The sequence below is a fragment of the Perna viridis genome, chromosome 7 (genome assembly GCF_037379345.1).
Source record: "Perna viridis isolate PV_CMFRI_1.1 ecotype Kerala chromosome 7, ASM3737934v1, whole genome shotgun sequence".
In the NCBI taxonomy this organism is placed as follows: Eukaryota; Metazoa; Mollusca; class Bivalvia; order Mytilida; family Mytilidae; genus Perna; species Perna viridis.
The window spans coordinates 41,521,908-41,541,603 of record NC_142451.1 but is presented as its reverse complement, the minus strand read 5'-3'; the positions used below and the strand labels follow the sequence as shown (position 1 = coordinate 41,541,603).

The window sequence follows — 19,696 nt, the reverse complement described above, 5'->3', positions numbered from 1 at the left end:
TATTATAAAGATTCACATACCAGGGTTTTTGTTAGCTTTTCTTTCAATTTTTTTTCTCTCTTTACACCAATGAAGTAAAGAGTTGGAATTCTGTGCCTTTAAGGTAAGGATCGCACCATGTTGGAAAGCAGCATGCTTGCCAGCCTATTGCATTCATTGCTTGAGTACCAAGTATTTTAGAAACGAGCATTAATAATTAATATTACTCAATTCAATTTCTTTTGATTACCAAATGTAAAGAACAAAATTTATATTATTATCTTGGATAAGCTTTATTTGGTAAATCCAGAGACATGTAATACACATTGTATATTTAAGTCAATGGTAAAACATAAATATGTTGTATAATGAAGTGAAAAGTATTGCAAGTTTGGATTTAATTATGAAAAACTTCATACTTTTTCTCACTGTTCTACTTGCGAAATAATACCACAATGAATGGAAAGAGAACATGCACAGCTGTGCCAGCACAATGCCTGATGCCAGTACTCGGGTCAGCAGACGTTGTACCTTTTTTAGGACTGAAACTAAATGGTAAATACTTGAGTTGTATTATAGTTATATTTTTAGACTTGTCAAACGCCTTTCCTGTTACCATAAATTCAGCTCCAGGGCAATATATTACTTCATCAAGCGACTGATCCCAGGCATATTTTTGCACTCTTCTTGGACTAAAAATGGAGTCACCATTGTTTTCGTTGTTGGTAATGAACTCGATATTTCCATCAAAGGCTCGTGATCTCCGTCGTGTAGTCGACACAAACTGATTCCAAACAAATGTTATGCCGTTTTTGTACGAATTTATATATGTTTCATCTAAGTTTATTCTCCGATAAGTTAGTCCGCTATCTTTTTCCAAGGCTGGCCAATACATGAGAACGGCCATCAAGCCAGCACTGAAAGGTGCGATGGCTTTCTCTTCGTCGGATAACACTTTATGTGTACAATCATGTTCTCGGAGACTCCTATTCAAAAGGCTATACACAGATTTTGTTGTATACAAGTAAACGTATTTTGCCTCAAATGGTAGAGAGACATTATCGAAATGTGGTACTGCATATTTACTGGTGCTTATGTGCTCAAGGCCCTGTTTTGTTACATTAAATATTCTTAGTCTGTTGTTGTATTTATATATGTCTTCCAGGGCATAGTAAAATCGTCCGGTAATTTTAATGGATGAATCAATTTTGTTAATCCCTGCATTCAGAAGCGACATCCCGTTCTTTCTTATCTCTGCCGCACACTCCATGTTTTGATAGGTACTTCTTCGGCTTCTACGTAGTACGCTTGTTGAATTACCACGTTCCATAATCATAGATACTAGGCATAAAATACCCAAAACATATCCCCGTATTCCCATTTCTAGCGGAGGGTGTAAATTATGATGAAATGTCACGTTTACTGGGACACGGAATTTCCTTTCCGAAGACCAGTGTGCTTTAAAATCATCAAAAAGTCTCACAACCTGGAAATTAGATATTTCAATTTCTATTCAGTGTGCTCAAAGTATCATCGGGGCGTATATAACGTAACGACAAAATGTGAAATGATTGACACAGAAAACTGGCTTGTAACGATTCCGACATTGTACGTCTTTTTTTAGAAAAAGAATAAGTAAAATAAGCTCTTTGACGGAAATCTTAAAGGAAAGATTTCGAAAACAAGTTATACTTCTAAAACGAAAGTGAATACTTACGTTCTAGTCAAGAAAACCATTGACGATCATAATCTTTTGAAAAATCGATAAAAAGATAACTTTATTAGCCAATGCAGTTGCGGGTCAAACTTAATTTAAAAAAAAACAGGTGTACCAGTCTATAATTCGATTTTTGTCCAAATTTTATACAAAATACATGTTTCTAAAATGACAGATTCTTTTATATCATTAAGACTCTGGTTGACCCCATCAACTCAATATTCAACCAAAAAGATTATTAGCAATCCAACATTTGGGGGAAAGTCAGGAATTAAATGAAAAAAATCAATTTGAGATTACTTATCAAACTGTACCCAGACTACATCTTCTCTTGTATGTTTAATTCGTGAATAATGAATTATGGTTAGACTGTACACAGATATGTACTCTGTATGACAATCTTTTGCTAGAGTTTGTAAATTAGAGCAGTTAGTCATTAAGAGATAATCATGTTTCAAAAGAATACTCACCGAAGTAATGGGTTCAAGAGTAAAATTAGAGCAGATACAGTTTAAGGTGATATTATTATCTAGTCCTATGATATACATTCATTTCATTGATGGTTTAAAATTTCACAATTTAAGACAGTAGACCTAGGGTAAGGGACACAACTCTTAAAATCATTGGAACGGTTGTATTCAGCATTTTACATCAATGTCATGTAAGCATCAAAGTAACTTAGACTGATTCTGTGTCAAATGAAAGCTTGATAGGCTTTTGTAAAATTGGATATAATACAAACATATCACTGACTTCATGAGTTATGTCCCTTACCCTAGGTCTACCTCCTTCAACAAAATTGTTGTTTATTGTGATGGTTATTGTTTTTATTGACTTGTCTGTTTACCTTGTTAGAATTAGCAAAATTGTTTTTGTTTATGTTCGTTTTTTTACTGAACAACAAAATTACAATATAATCAACCCGGTGAAACGTTAAGTACCATTCTGTGTAAGAATCAGGCAATGGGTGGCACATCATAATTTTCTGTTTGGTCTTTTTTGCCTAATATATATTTAATACATCTAGAAAACAACTGAACAACTATTTAAATTTATCCTGAAGCATCTGTGACATAGATATTTTTTGACTGCTTATATAAGGAAAAAGTGCGGGAAAATTTTCCCACCATTTTTCCATAGTGCATTTCAACTAAATTTGACCTATCAATATTTTTAAAAGGCAAACTTTACAAACACTTTGTCTGTCCTTTTACCCGTGTACTTCCTTCTGTTACACAAGGGGAGACCCACACTTAATCCGTTACTCCTCCCACACCACTAAATGGAATTGGATGAAACTTTCACATGAAAAACAATAGAAACTATTGAATTTTCTATGTGAATTATCTCCTGAGAGCAAATGGATTGGAATGAATAATAATGCATTTCATACAATAGACCTATAATACAACTTATTAACAAAAAATATGTAGCCTTTTTGGGGGTGTACATATATCACATATTACAGAATTTGCACGATTCTTACAAAGACTGCTTCTTAAATATTATATGAGAAAAAGTTTGGTTAACCCCAATTCTGGTTTTGAAATACATGTATGTAAGAGTGCCAGATAAATGTACTTTTTTTTATTAAAATTTTACTGTATGTTCGTTCAAGGTAAAAGGAAAATAGAAAAAAATATTAATACAAAAATAATTAGGTATGATCTACCTTAATTAAATATATAGTTTGATTTTCTAAATTTAGCACTCGGCATATTGCCATCACATATAACCTTATTTTACGTTTATTTCTAAACTTGCAAGTATTAGCAAGACTTACATTCTTTTGATTACCGCTATAACCTTGGTTCCCTTCTTTACTCTTTCTACTTGAGGCAATCTTATTGCTATAGAGTGTTGCAGAGTTATACAGTTTTCAAGCGGCGTATTTTTTTTGTTAAGTTTGTTATTTATTTTGCAGCAAACTGATGTTATTACGTGTGAAATGTGATTTTATTTTACATGTTGGGCAAATGCTCACATTGTCAATTATATTATTATATGCACACATAAAATCAATCAAAAAGATTTGTTTGTATTCTGATTTAGGACTTTCATTATCTTAATATTTTGTTTCTTTACCTACAAAACTGATCAAAGGAGGGTCCAGAGATGTTTGGGGATTCCAGGCAAACAGTTGCTCATTTGTGCCCTTCTTTTAGCATGAAATAAACATTTTTTTTTTCACGAAAAGGGTGGTCTACCCACCCCCATGGATCCACAACAGGCTGATGTATATTAGGTTCTGTGTCTGTTTTCTGACATATTTGCATGAAATTACATTTAAATTTAGGCATACAGGTCAATATATTACTTCATCTAGCCAATGCTTCCAGACATACGGTCGCACCCTTCTTGAATTAAGAATTGATTCGCCATTGTTTCCGTTGTTCGTAATAAACTCGACATTTCCAGGAAAGGTTCTCGATCTTTGTCGAGTAGTCGACACGAAATGATTCCAAACAAATGTTATACCGTTTTTGTACGAATCTATGTCGTTTTCATCTAATTTTATTCTCCGATAAGTTAGCCCCTTCTCTTTTGTCAAGATTGGCCAATACATGAGAACAGCTATCAAGACAGCACTGAAAGGTGCGATGGCTCTCTTTGTCCGATAACACTTTTTGTGTACAGTCATGTTTTCTTAGACTCTTATTCAAAAGCTTGTAGACAGATGGTGTTGAATAAAAATGTATGTATTCTGTTTCAAATATAGGGATAGATCTGTTCAAGAATTGTGGTACTGCATACTTTTTGGTGCTAACGTGTCTTAGGCCATGTTTTGTCATCTTTAGTATCTTTCGTCAATCATTGTATTCATACAAGTCTTTCAAAGCATTATAAAATAATCCTGAAAAGTAATGGATGAATCAATTTTTTGAATACCTTTATTTAACAGTGACATTCCGTTCTTTCTTATCACTGCCGCACACTCCATGTTTTGAAAGGTACTTCTGCGGTTCCTTTGTAATTTGTCTGCCGAATCACAACATTGAACTACCATAGTTGTAGCTGAGACCCATAGAATGCCCAAAATGAGTACCGGTGTTGACATTTTAATCGAAGTGTGAAATTATGATGAATATCACATTTACTGACGCAGGGATCTGCCTTAACATATACCTGTAAAAAAGCTTTCAAATCTCGCCAAAAAGATCTGGAAACGTCTGAAAATTTGAAACATCAATTTCTTTTCAGTGTGCCTATAGATACCTTAATGTTTTGCAAAAATACCAATCATAACTTATACATCAAAATGTGAAGTAAATTGCAAAGAAAGCTGGCTTGCAACGATTCAGACATTTTGAATGTCTTTTTTTAATTTGAGTAAGCTCTATGACGAAAATTTTAAAATGTCAAATATTCATGTATTTGAGATACAAAAAGAAAGAGAAAACTTGCGTTTCCAGAAAATCAGATAACGGCATTAATCGTTATCTACTTGCCTTTATCAGATCTGACTCATAAATCTTTTGACAAATCTATAAAACGATAACAGAATCAGCCAATTGATTAAAGGATCCATCAAATGCGGATGTTCCAGGTTTTATTTGAGCAAGTGTTTTTTTCATATTAAATTAAACAGCATTATCTTTGCAAATTTAAGGGGATTTCAAACCATAGATCCACCATTGTAACAAATATAATACATTGTATTAGAAAGTTTAAAATACATGGCTATGAATAAAAAAAAAACTTTTACATACACAAACACATTGCACATACATAAATTGCCAACCAGGGGATGGTTTTCTATTGCACTAATTCAACAGTCTAAGGAGGACACGTCATTTGTTCATGCAGAATTTATTAGTATAGGTAAATAGGTTCAAAGAATGCCGAATGCCATACACATTCATTACAAAAAACTACTATACATTTCACACGCCCGTTGCCCCATCCTTGGAAATTGAGGGGCGCCTCAGTCGCATCATAGTGACCAAATATGGCTAAATCTCCCGAAAAAATATAGGGAAACTCCCGCCGAAAGTGGGAGACTTTAAAACCTACGTAGTGATGAGGTAGCAGGTGATGGAGACACCTCTAGGCCTAGTTTTTTTTTTAAATCTAGGATGTTACACTAACTAGAATATTATACTAACCCTATTGCTCTAACAAGACTCTAGCTATACTATAGATGCGAAATCGTAGCTCTTGTTCTTTTTTTTCTGATTTTGCGATCTAACGTTAAAAAAATACAAAACAAAACAAAAAAAAAAAAACAGTTAGAGCTACGTTTCGCAGCTACCTATACAATTATTCTGCTATCCGTTCTCACGTCTGTGAAATTTGGAATCAAATGAGTGGAGTTGTTTTAATGATTAAAAAAAATCAACATGTGCAGTTAATACGGCGAAACTGTTTGTTTGTTTGTTTCTTGGGGTTTAACGTCCGAGCAGCAATATTTCAGCTATATTCAGACGATGAACATGAAATTGATGATAAAATGAACATGAAATGATGATGAAATGAAAAAGGGATGGGACACAAGGACAATGGGGTCGACAAATTTTGATTGCCACTGGGAATAGGGAGAGGTGGGTAGGGTCGGGCAATTTGGCCTCTTGTGGCGGAGCCCTATGGTTCCTACTCCGGGAGAATACCACAGTAGAGTTCTTTAATGTGAGAGGAACGTGGCATCTTTCCCAACACGGTGCACCACTATGGATTGCGGTCAGGTTTTCCGTATTATAGCCTGACAACCCCAGCACGTAACACGCCAGGGTCACCCCATTCCACCACCTGGGGCACACATCCCAGTTGCTCTGTGGGCAGAGTGCCCTAGCCCCCGGCTAGGGTTCTGAGCACTATTTAGTCGCCTTTTACGATAAGCTTAGCGCTGCTGCAGGCCTATTCTTTTAACACCCGGACATGCACGGGGCCGGCGAAACTGAAACTAAAACATCTGAAAAATACAACTCATTCAGATGTGTTCGAAAGAGTCTCCTCTATCACCAAATGCGTCAATAATAATAATAATAATAAAAATCTCCGTTTCGTCAGTAACTGTGAACAATGGTCAGGGGTTCTGTAATTTTCTACACAAGACTATGCTCATTTTGACAGACTATGTGAATTAATTTTCTAATAAAAAAGTGTGGCCACATACTTGTATTGGCCGAGGAGCAAGTATGGACGCAGACTGGTATTGCCGAAAGAGCAAATTTGAACATACATACGTTTTGTCTTAAAAGAGTAACCAATGAAACCAAGATTCTAGCGGAAATCAAAGGAATGTAAATCCAGGGACAAAGACCAGACATGAAAAACAGACAAACACAAAATGAATATAAAGTAACTAAAATAATACATACAAAGTAACAAAAGTAAATGAGAAACTCGGACTCCACTTAAAACTGGAGCATAGTCCAGGTGCGCCGGTAGGGTGAATGTATTTGCATCGTCCAGAAAACTCCATTTACTGAAATCAATAATTGAATTATGCACATGTTTATAAATACATATTAACATAATAAGGATTGGCCATTTTACTTCAAGTAGGTTAGCTCGGTAAAATTCTGGGCTCCCAGGTTTTTTTTTAATTAAACAAAGACAGTCGAATTATCTCCTAGAGGCGACGAGGTTCTTGCTTTATAATGCACGAAATGAAAGATGTAACGGATATACGGAAAGTGCTATCATTTTCAGGCTAGAAACCACTAATTCCACTTCCCATAGGCTTCTATGCTAATTTCACAATATTCAATGGCTTCTCTGGACTTTACCTTAACTTTAACCTGCAGAGGACTATATATCAGCATGATTCTACATATGTCAGCTCACAATCCTCAGAATGGCATGTGGGGTTAGCAGACTTGCAGTGCAGTACTGGTCATCGGAAGTGAAGTGTCTATAAATAGCATGGGAAATCCCAGTGTTTTCACAAGATAGGGGTATATTTAGAAATCATTATGGAGATCAGGCTTCACATCACAAGAAGCAAAATGCACCTATAAAATGTACAGAAATGTTTTTCCTTTTAAGAAACTGTTTAAATTTTTTAAATGAGATGAAAACTTTTTTCACAGCACTATGAGGAACAGGGGTAATTTCTGCGTAGGACTATTTTTGCCTACGTTCCAAATGCTCATTGGTTGAATTGGTGGTCTGTAACCTTCAATTATTTTGTTATAGTGTTATTTACAGTGTAACCACGTTAGACTATTGATAACAATATGAACTTTGTGAAAGTTGAGTAGGGTGACTAACATTCGCAACAACGATCAAATTTTTTCTAGGAAGCACCAAAACCAGCAACATGAAGCAAAGAAGACGTGGACAAAGCCGTCCAACAGAAAGGAAAGATGAAGGGGACCAACATGCACCCTGGAGAGTGTTCTCGGTTACATCAAAACAAGACAACAGGAAAGGGATAAAATTGCCTGGTCATCAATTGACGATGAGATTGAGAGTCCGTTTGATGACGACATGTATGTTGTACTTGGGGAAGTATACTTCAAGGACATTATCAGAGACCTTGTATGTTATTCTTGCGGAAGGATACTTCAAAGACATTATCAGATACATTATATGTTGTACTTGGGGAAGTATACTTCAAGGACATTATCAGAGACATTATATGCTAAAGTGAAGTAGGAAATTACCGCTTTTGAGCTTTAGGGAAGGAAAAAGCAGACAAATTTAAACCAAAACAAAAACAAACAAAACAAGACAAAATACAAACATTCATATCTCAAGCCGTAAATATCGATCCTGCATTAAACTGTAGTAAACCAACCCGTGAAGACCACATGACCATGTTACGATAAAACTTTTTAAAGAATTAACAAAAGTAGACTGCAAACCAGAAGGGCTTGTCTTTTGCACAACTAAACAGAAAGTGTATGTAGACAGCTAGAAAAGGGTAAGCGCGGAAAACAAATCGTTGAAAAATTCATCTTCGGCACCCAAAATGAAAACTTTGAATCTTTGGTTTCGGTTAAAATTGTATCATTATCTTTTCATCATTGTTCCAGTTTTTAATTTCATAAAATAACACCTATTCTTCCCGAATTATATAATCGGCGATTCGCAACGTAATTGTTGCACTAGAATACTTTTCTATGAACAAAATACTGAAAAAAATTCTCCTTGTCCTTTTTTTAAATAGCTTTTATGTCGATCTTCCAATCGTAAATACGTATACATATATTTTAAAAATTGGGAAAATATCGAAGCTATAAAGATTTGTCGTCATTTTATGTATCAATAGACCTTGACGTACACACCCAAATGTATTAAAAATTTTATCGCATGTTCAATTGAAAGTTTAAATACCTAACTGATTTTCCACAATAGACAGGAACTGAACGCATATGAAAATTATCGCATCAATCAGATACACATCGAAACACGTATGAATATGAATGGAGGAGAGTAAAGAAGAAAGGGAACACAAAATACAGGTGGGTAACGGCCATGAAATGCCCGCGGACAAGAAATCAACACCAGACACACCACAAGGCACCAACTCCGTGTTATTGGTCATAGTTCTGGTATCGACGGCGATAACAGCTGGAGTATGGTATCAAACACACCTTCTGGGAGTGGAAGTGAAGAACCTGGTCCAAACGTTACATGACTTGGAGACAAGTAAAGGACAGGAACAACCGATTGTACAACCAGGTAAAGCTTCCGTCATTATTTCGGTTGATTAACTATTTAAAATTGAAAAATATTACTATCACACGAGTTTAAGAACCCTACGTTAAGCGTGGGAAATATTGTTACCAATCTTAATTAAGTTTTGTTGACATTGTGGACATATGCAGTATTCTGGTAAAAGCTATGTACAGATTAGTTGTTATATAATCCTGTATACGATACCGTATGCATGTTAAGTCTTCTAAAATTTGAAAATGATTATGGATTATTTATAACTTCACTCTTTTCTGTCAACGTAAGAGGTCCTATATCTATTATGAATACCATAAACTTCACTAGCTTGACACGGTTTCTTTAAATATTACGTGTAGATGGCTCCTATCACTTTCATCCCCACGACATGCAATCATTTGTTTCTTCTGTAATAATAAAACTATCTATTAATTAATAAACTCAGCCCAGGTGATCGCAGAAGGGTTCTGTGGGTTCGACCCTCCTTTGGTTAACTGTTTGCAGTTTGAGGAAAAGTAAGCAAAGATAGCCTGAAACCCTTGCATTTCTGGATTTATTCATATGACACGGTTCCGCCCCTGATCGAGTTTTGGAGACTTAAGTATCTGAGTCAGTTATTTACTAGATAAGGATATCATGTACTGCCTGTAAAATTGCCCAAACACAGACAGAAATTGCCTAAACATTCGTGCCCCATTTAAGTGATGATGTTTTTTTGTTTTGTTTTGTTTTTTTTTTAACTTGGTATATATATGTGCATAATGCCTTGAATTGGGGAAAAAACTTTGCGTGACTTAACTCAAAGTAATATAGCAGACTCAGTGGCTACATGTACGTATTATCTCACTAAGTCTTTGCTATAGACGGTCGTCTATCTTGAGATAGATTTATATTTACAAACAAACGTTGCGCAACATCTAATAATTGTTTTATGTGTCAAATTTCAATCTTCTACTTAATATTGATTTTAATACCCGGCAATTAATTCAATACTCGTCAAAGAAGATGATAACATTTTATCTTCATAACTTAGATAACTCATTTTGTCAAGGAGATTGCTTAAATTGTGATACAGTAGTTAACACCAATAGTGTCTACTACGGAAGCCTTTTAGGGCCATACAATTTACTTTTCATAATTGGTTGTAACAGATTATAAGACTTCTGTAGTCTACCTCAATGCACATCTTAAGTAGCAGTTTTTTATTATAAAAATCAGACATGAGGTGATTTATGCATGTAAAAAAAAAACAAGTTTCGATACTTTCTTTTTCGGAAAACACATACAGACAACATAACCACTTTCAGTTCGTCATTCGTTAGTAATAATTATATAGATTGTGTATGAAATTGGCATATTGCAAGATTTATCGTTGTTGATATGGTTAATTTTAAAATGATTTCCTCAAAACAGACATGACTATTATTATGTAAAAATCTAGACCGAAAAAAAAATAATCGTTTCTACGCTATGAATCACCTCAATCATAGTCACTGCCTTAATTTTATATGGACTGGTACTTAATGATCAACATCATCAACATCTGCTTTCTTTTCCCGACAGTTTCTACCTCTCATTCCGGAAATGATGAGCCACCTAGAGACTGCTATGATATTCAGCTCATGGGCGAGGAGAAGTCTGGTACATATAAAATATACCCCGAGGGCGTAAAACGAGGAGTTGAAGTATACTGTGATATGACCACTGACAATGGTGGTTGGTTGGTGCGTATTTATTAGAGTATCATGTGTACAATGTGATTCACTTTATAGACATATGTATGATGAATCTTTCATTCGTACATTGATGTACATATAGAAGTTAAGAAAATATGTGAATTGTCAAATGTTTTTTTTTATTAACATGTAAGTTATTTTTAGAATTTGATATATACATATATTTTTAATTTCACAAAATCTCGGAAATAAATTGGGTTGCCAAGTACGAAACATGCAGAATAATCACGGGTACTATGTTAGGTATCTGATGTTGAATTTCTTTATTAATGTTCTAGCAAGTAAATTTCAAGTGTTAACCTTCATTTTTAAGACGGTTAGGTTGTCTCAAAATGTTACTACTTCTTAAAAAGTTATAGTAATCGACTACAGTAAAAACTGTATGAACCGAACCCCTTGAAGACATTTAAATTGATTAGGTTTAGATAATTGTTCCACTCTACACGTTGACGTACGTACTCCCAAATAGTTACAGTGGGGAAACGCTCTCGGGTCAGGGCGTCAACAGAGCAGCCCAGTCGCTAGTGGGACATACCCAGACTGAGTTCTTCGGTCAGGTATTCCGAAGGCTGGGCTCCGCTACCTCAAACTACTAGCAGATATCTACCAACAGAATCCCCTTTAGTGACGGTCGTGCGAGATCCGTAAGGATAGTTCGACTGTAAAAACCCTCAATCATCGATAGTTGCTTGGTTTACCAAGGTTCAATCTACACATAAATTGATATAAGGGACTGGTTTTGACAGGTTTTCCTATTGTTCGGGATTTGGTTTAGACAGTTTTCACTGTATATTGTTATTGTATACCATAGGGGAGCTGAATGTTTTTTTTTTCTGTGGTACAGTGCTAATTAGTTCATTGTATGAATTTTAGGTATTCCAACGGAGACTGGACGGAAGTACAGATTTCAGCCAGGACTGGGATACTTATCTTGCAGGTTTTGGGGACATCAACAAAGAATTTTGGATAGGTAAATATACTAGACTGGTCACTGATACAAATCACGCTCTTCTGACACAATTCACGCTCTACTGACACAATTCATGTTCTACTGTTGCATGAACACAAATGTGAAGTACTGTTATGTCAATAAAAAATACTTGTAAAAACAATGATGGTTCAAAAAGAACACATTGAAAAAAAAACTTTCGTAAACGATAAACAAATCCATACAACAACGCAAAAAAAAATACAAAAACAAAATAAAAATAAACAACAAAAGACAAAAAAAAAAAAGACGTGGGTGAAAGAATAAAGCCACATGCATATTTAAAATATAACCTTAATATAACATGACTCGTCAAACAGGACGTTGATGTCGCTTCAGTCTAAAATCAAATTCCATAATATGGCATACATGCACCTATATAAAGACACAATGTCGACTCGCTTTGATAAACTGAAACCAAAAATGACGTGAAAGGACGGATACAATGAACAGTATATACGAGTCTCCTTCAAAGCGGAGGATGTAAAAAAAACCAATCACATGACCCTATAACAAAAAACACTAACAGTACCGTCGGGTGCAGGCATTGTGCACGAATCATGTTATCAAGCAGTCACAGTTGTGATTGGTCTGAAAACAAAATTTAATTTAAAAAAGTTCATTGATATTTTTTACAAATGAGAAGTTAAGCCTAGCCTATTATTGTCTGTGGAGTATCAGCTAAATAAAACATATTTTATTTAAGTGTCCTTGTATTGTCAAGTTACACGACCCAAAATGTTGAGTTTTGTTTAAAATAAAGCCGACCCATTTGACAGTACGTTGTATATTATATTTGCATTATCAAAATCTGAACTACTTGGTTCAAAGTTTTAGTAAAACGTCATGTAGAAATAAGAAATTTATAGTTTCGTACCGTCTGCACTGAGTGACTTCGGCTTTAAAGAATTTGCAATTCGATCGGTATATCCGTGGATACAAACGCGCAGTAATCACACACAGGCACGTACTGTAGTCTATAATTAGTCAGACACCTTTTTAAATCGAACAAAGTGAAAAAAATAGTGTTAATTGTTACATGTAAGTCAGTTTCGCAACTATAATTAAAATATCAATCATTCACGCTTGGGCGGTTTTAAGTAGCAGTCTTTGTAAGAATCATGCAAATTCTGTAATGTATGAAACACCACAAAAAGCTACGCATTCTCATCTTCGTTATTAAGTTGCTTTATGGATATTTAAGATGAAATGTGTATTAAGATACGTAACTCATATCGAAAATTCAATAGTTTCTATTGTATTTTAGTGTAAGTGACGCAGCTAAGTGCATCCCTTATTTATGAATTCTACGATAAATTCTTATAGTTTATGTCTCCATACGATAATGAAGCCACTTGTTAATTTCTGTTTACTATAACAAATTAACAAAATATCAAAAATATATAGGCTTTCCAATCACGTATTATAATGTACATGATTCTTAGCTGGAGTGGTACTTGGTGCGACAATGGTTACGACACAAATAGTGACTTATACATGTCTATAAATATTTTAATGATATGAAAACTCTAACTAAATTCCATCTTTTGTTGTCAGAGAAGATTTACTGATTTTAGGCATTGGATCAGTATTCAGTTTAGGATCCAGGTTGGGATTCCAGGAGTTGAAATCCAACATTTTGGTATAAAACATTATTTTTGTACAAAATCTGAGTAAAAATGAGTAAATATTAGTTTGGAACTCCCATTTTTCGGAACCTGCGCTTGTTATTTCTACATTGATTAACGCATGCCAGGCCTCTATTGAATGACACATGTATTCAATACTAAGTACTAATGTTTGCCATTACTTACAGGTAACGAACTGCTGCATACCATAACGAAGCAAGGCTGGTATCAGCTGAGAGTTGATATGTCGGATTTTGAGGGAGAAATTCGGTTTGCCAAGTACAAAGTGTTCGCTGTTGGCAGTGGCGCTACTGGTTATCAACTGACCGTCTCAGGTTACTCTGGAGATGCCGGTATGTATGTATGAACATATAAGCATGGTGTAGGGTGGAGTGAAACGTATGGATAAATTGATAGCTTCCAAAAGGGGTAAATTCACTAACACTAGTTTCTGGCCTACTATTTTGCTAAAGTTTCAACTTACTTTTTCAAATTTACTATTTGCCTATTTTAAAGCTAAATTACTATCTGAATACTAATATACAGAAAATACATGCTGTTGCGTGATAATTTTGTCATAAGGAGGGCACAAAACTCTACATCTACGCAGTTTTCGAAGAATTTTCACAAAAATATGACGATTATGGGTAGTTTTTTTAATCCAAACATATAGAGCGCAAGCTATGAACAACAAAATCTTTTGTCAGGAGTTGTGATGGTACAGAAGGCTATTTTTGTAGAAATATCAAAGAATTCGATAAATGCGCTCGATATTTTCTGCATAAAAATGTCCCATGAAATAAACTATTTTAATACAATTCGGCTAGATTTTCAAAATTTGCGTTATTTACCTCAACAATTTTAGTGCAACACATGCATTAACAGCAAAGAAACTTTGTTTTTCACGAAAGGCACATATTCAATTAGTAAATTATGCAATTTCCAAATTTATTTGAAATACTTTAGTTTTTGGGGCTGATTTTGATATTTTCTGAACATATTCCTTTGATATTTGAGAAGAGCAAACGTCATCTGAAATGCAAAACTTTTTTTCTGCAGTCATGTCTGAGGTTTGAATTTTCACCATTTTTTAATTATATGCGGACCGTTCAAAGCCGTCATCGTTCATCGTTGACTTAAATTTTCAGCGGAAGCATTGATCACTGACGATCGAAGCATTTGTCATCAATCTAAATCAGAGGCTGTTAAAGTTATGTTAAACAATTTTGTGTTCTTTGGAAACGAAATTGCTTTAAAATGCTTAACTCGCTCGCGTTCGAAGCTGTTGTTTTCCCAATATACTGAAAAAAAACAGTATTGGCGAAAGAGAAAATCAGCTTTATTTGATACAGGGTTGTGTAAATATTTAAATGACAGAGCGGGAAATTCAACAGAGAGATCCTAAATAAATACAGGATCTTAGCCTTACCCAAATACAATTAAATTGTTCTTTTCTTCTGAAGCTGCAACGAATTAGATTTTATTATTACCTCTTTCAGGTAATTCACTGGCGCCGCACAATACCATGAAATTCTCTACTCATGACGTCGACATGGACAAAGCATCTGGGTCGTGTGCAAAATCATTTAAAGGAGGATTCTGGTACAACAACTGTCATTTTGCCAATCCTACCGGAGAGTACCTCAAGGGTGAACACGAGACTGTAGCCATTGGTGTTAACTGGTTCCATTGGAAGGGTTATAAATACTCTTTAAAAACGATAGAAATGAAAATAAAACCTTTATAGCAAAGACAAGTTGATTAAGTGTTATAACCATCATTAACTTAACAAAATTATAGTGTAAACGCAGAGAAACAGGTTTTAAACTCCCAGAATTATTACGGTGTTCATTCTACCGATATTAAATCCCTTTGTATGCCTCAGATCAAACCAAAAAAGATATTCCGTTCTGAGAAATAGGAGTGCACTCCAGCAGATCACAAATACATGTTCACGAGAAGGCCTGCTGTACAAGTTGCACATACACAACAGGGTGGATCCAGACACTTTGAAAAGGAGGGGATGCAGCCGGAGTTCCTCAGAAAAATTGGGGTGCTAGGACATTATTTGTCATTTTTTGTCAATTTTACACATGAAAATTTTTCAAATAAAAAGGGGCGTGCCAACCCACCCACTGCCTCCCTCTGGATCCGCCACTGCACAAGTCAAATTTCACGCCGGATCAGGTTTTTTGTTGTGGTGGTGCTCTCCTAATAATTTTATCAGTAACTAGCATTTCGTTCTGTTCAAATGCTGTTATTATACAGATTTTATTTCGTCGCATACGAGTCGAACCTTGGTAAACGAGGACAAGCATTTTTTTCTCACCTTTTCATAAATTTAGATCGAAGGTCAGAATTGATATTGATATAGTCGCCGGAGCCTGTTAACATCTGAAATTATCTTATACTACCGCAGGAAAATAGTCCCACTGGCATACCCCATTAAAGTTCAAATGCAGATAGTTACACTAGTGTAGGTCCACTTTATAGGTTTTTTTAATTTGTCATATTTAATTCTATGCTATTCACGCCAATAAACAAACCCAATAAACAACTTTTAATGCGAACTAAATATGATGATTAAATTCGTTTGTAATAACAACGATCCAATTAAAAAAAAGTTGACCTCTAATATCATCAGTACCTGTTTATTTCTATGCATTTACCAGGATAAACAAATGGTTCTTTATTTTATATTCAATATATCGCCTAAAAATACAATACTCTTAGACGCATAATAAACCATTTGATGTTTAGCTAGAAATAAAAACCCTGCGAGATTATAAATAGTCATCGTTCATAGAAATAAAAAAGAGCAATGCTGAGTGTCAATTGGAAATGTTGTCTTTCAGAAATTTCATGCAGGACCTGGCGGATCCATATACTAGTATTTGCAAAAAGGGGGCTTTGGTTCCGATGAAGAAACTTATAAAGAAAGATGTTCCCGGGTCAGGCAAGGACTACACTCCCAGTTCCAGGCCAATATTTGTTGCTCATTTGTTTGCTAAACTTTTAACAAAAAGGTAGCGTAACCCTTGAAACCACCCTGACCTAGCACCCACTGTATCGTAATTTTATTACGGTTACCGTCTCGTAACATAGGAAGCCCGTAGTTGACAAATAAAAATGAAAATTGCTTATAGACGATGGCATAGGAATTTCGATAATGCATTTCTAAGGAATGGTATTAGTCTGTGGTCTGGTGATATTGCTTTTTGTAATAATAATTCTATTTGGCTATTTGGCCATGTGTTATAATGATATAGCTGTAGGTGCTTCAGGGCCTTATAAGTGCATGGCGAGTGTTTCCTGAACCCGACATAATTGTTGAAAATGCATTCGAAGACTTTGGTGTTTATGTTAATGTACATGTCTCTGGAACTAGGTGCCTAGAAACTAAGCGCTTTTATATGACACACAGGTGTCTGTGCGATGACTTGTAGGACTTGAGCTCAACTACGGAGAAATGTAGCTTGTTGAGAGGGACGTGTATCTTATGGCATGGTTTATTTCAACGATTGTGGCTAAAGATTGAATTATTTGACAGAGAGTTTCGACCTGAAGATCTTATAATTGAATTTCGAATAAAAAATTTAGAAACTGGGAAAGGCCAACTAGTAGTTTGTAGTTCAATTATGTTGTATGCAGTATGTTGAATGGTTTGTATTAATTCATCTAGGTGTACCATGTAAACCATCATCGAACCTGAATATTTCGCAAACTGGTGCACTGCTTCTACGATACATCGCGAATTTTGTTGTGTTTATGAAATGTCCTTCGAAATAAGAATGGCGAATTTAAAAATAAATCAAAGAGTGCAATATTAACCATTTACAACAATAAAGATACGCTTGATTTGGATTCCCGTACTTTCCTTTTATCCCTGTTTTATCTCATATTTTTGCAATTTGACGATTATTTGAGTGGTAAAAATTCAAGCGATCGATATAAATTGATTCAGTACATGAGTACTTTGATATACTTTTCTTAAAATGAATGAGAAAATATTGCTTAGCTGAAATGTATATTGAAATCAAGTGACTATAATATGATAGTAACTAAATCAATAAATTCGATAATATTTAATTAAAATCAACATGAGATTTTTTAGCATATGTAACTCGTATATGTTTGTCAGTACTTATGGTCTTGACCGCCTCGGTGGTCTTGTGGTAGCGTGCTCGACTGGAGTGTTGGAGGTCGAGGATTCTATCCCCAACTGAGTAACACTTACGGCTTTAAATGGGTAATAACTACACGTCTTCACCAAGCATGTGGCATAAAGAAGATAAAGTGACAAATCGGTGGCTTGGAGTCAGAAAAATGTGCCCATAGGCCGTTTTCTGGCAGTGAAATAATTTCTTGGACTAATAAATCGTAAGAGAAAGGTTACATAACTTATGAAAATTGTATCTTGCATATATCGTCTCTCGTTATTTAATTTTAACAAAAAAAATAATAATCGCCTGTTGCTCGCTGATTACTTTGCAGTTACTGAATAACACGAAACGACATCACTCTTTATGATACTATAAATACATAATCAGGTTGTTGTTTCATATTGTAATACATATACAAGTACTATAATCACAATGTGTTAAAACATTGTACAACCTTAAAAAAAAATTGTGGTATTTAAGGATCTTGCTTCATCAATCTTAACCAAGTAAACGTAATATACTTTATACACTGCCGAAGGGAGCGTAAATGGCTGTATTATCAACTGGGTCATGTATACTTATGGGCAGAAAAGGCATCAATATTCGGCTTGTGCGTGTAAATTCAGGAACTTAAAAACAGTATAATGGCATCTTCATTTTTGTACACTTCGAAAAATGTGATTGAGAATAGAACCAGTCTCAGTAGCGTTTTTGATTAAGTTCAAAACGTATGATATTTTTTTAAGATATGGATTGTCAAAACAGTCAACAGAAGGCGCTCCAATGTTTACGACAGTACTTTTACCCATAATTCCGTGCGATTGCCAAAACGACCCAAAGACATTTCGGACCACGACAATCGAACCAATAACCTTGACTCACGCAATAACGTATACATCCGTTTTGAGTTAGTTTACTCCCGACTTGCGGACAAACATTTTGTAAACATTTATCTCTCTTTGAAGCAGGTATCTATTCGGAACACGTAAGGTTTTCCATCCGATATCGACGATACTTTAGTTTGTTTGTTTGATTGTTTGTTGGGGTTTAACGTCCGAGCAGCAATATTTCAGCTATATTCAGACGATGAACATGAAATGGATGATAAAATGAATATGAAATGAAAAAAAAAGGATGGGACACACGGATAATAGGGTCGACAAATTTTGATCGCCACTGGAAAAAGGGGGGATGGGTAAGGTCTGGCAATTTAGCCTCCTGTGGCGGAGCGCAAATGTTCCTACTCCTATCGAATACCACAGCAGGGTTCTTTAACGTGCGAGGAACGTGGCATCTTTCCTAACACGGTGCACCACTATGGTTTGCGGTCAGGTTTTCCGTATTATAGCCTGACAACACCAGCATGTAACACGTCAGAGGTACCCCATTCCACCACCTGGGGCACACATCCCAGTTGCTCTGTGGGCAGAGCGCCTAGCCCCCGGCTAGGTTTCTGAGCACTATTTAGTCGCCTTATACGACAAGCTTAGCGCTGCTGCAGGCCTATTCTTTTAACACCCGGACCTGCACGATACTTTAGAAAATCTCGAAAGTCAAAAGGGAATTTCTCGTTCTACTGACAATGCCATAAATTCATAAATTTTCTTTACCCGGGATACAAATGAAAATCATCCTTATGTAACCTACCAACAAAATGAAACACCCTGTAAATTTTAGATACACCGTTGTGTTTGTCTGCTCAGGATTCCATTTTCATTCGAGTTACCTCTTTTTTCTGCACCCGAATCCGAACATCGATTAGAGAGACTTCGAAATTATACCTGCTCTTACGGGAGGTAACTTTGCAAAAACAGGATAAAATATGGCTGTATCCCGCGCTCCGCAAGTAGGGAATACGCTCCGGT

At 35.4% G+C, this 19,696-nt stretch overlaps 2 protein-coding genes across 2 annotated transcripts; one reads left to right on the top strand and one right to left on the bottom strand.

Moving 5' to 3' along the window:
* Positions 1 to 247: 247 nt before the first annotated feature.
* On the bottom strand, positions 248 to 1,780 carry LOC148612744 (uncharacterized). Its single transcript, XM_088594450.1, has 2 exons — positions 1,697 to 1,780; positions 248 to 1,465 (listed from the first exon to the last, which is right to left on the bottom strand). The coding sequence occupies exon 2, from the start codon at positions 1,358 to 1,360 to the stop codon at positions 413 to 415; it is 948 nt and encodes a 315-aa protein (XP_088450576.1). The 5' UTR covers positions 1,361 to 1,465; positions 1,697 to 1,780; the 3' UTR covers positions 248 to 412.
* A 6,766-nt stretch (positions 1,781 to 8,546) lies between these two features.
* Positions 8,547 to 15,424, top strand: LOC148612743 (microfibril-associated glycoprotein 4-like). The gene is made up of 6 exons (XM_088594444.1): positions 8,547 to 8,564; positions 8,999 to 9,325; positions 10,880 to 11,040; positions 11,926 to 12,022; positions 13,857 to 14,021; positions 15,168 to 15,424. The coding sequence occupies exons 2-6, from the start codon at positions 9,067 to 9,069 to the stop codon at positions 15,413 to 15,415; spliced, it is 930 nt and encodes a 309-aa protein (XP_088450570.1). The 5' UTR covers positions 8,547 to 8,564; positions 8,999 to 9,066; the 3' UTR covers positions 15,416 to 15,424.
* Positions 15,425 to 19,696: the final 4,272 nt, after the last annotated feature.

Bases quoted from the DNA above. Each gene is read 5' to 3' on its own strand.
- LOC148612744 (XM_088594450.1), bottom strand. From the start codon at position 1,360: ATGGGAATACGGGGATATGTTTTGGGTATTTTATGCCTAGTATCTATG.
- LOC148612743 (XM_088594444.1), top strand. From the start codon at position 9,067: ATGGAGGAGAGTAAAGAAGAAAGGGAACACAAAATACAGGTGGGTAAC. The intron at 9,326-10,879 runs GTAAAGCTTCCG...TTTTCCCGACAG, and splicing joins ACAACCGATTGTACAACCAG to TTTCTACCTCTCATTCCGGA. The intron at 12,023-13,856 runs GTAAATATACTA...CATTACTTACAG, and splicing joins CAACAAAGAATTTTGGATAG to GTAACGAACTGCTGCATACC.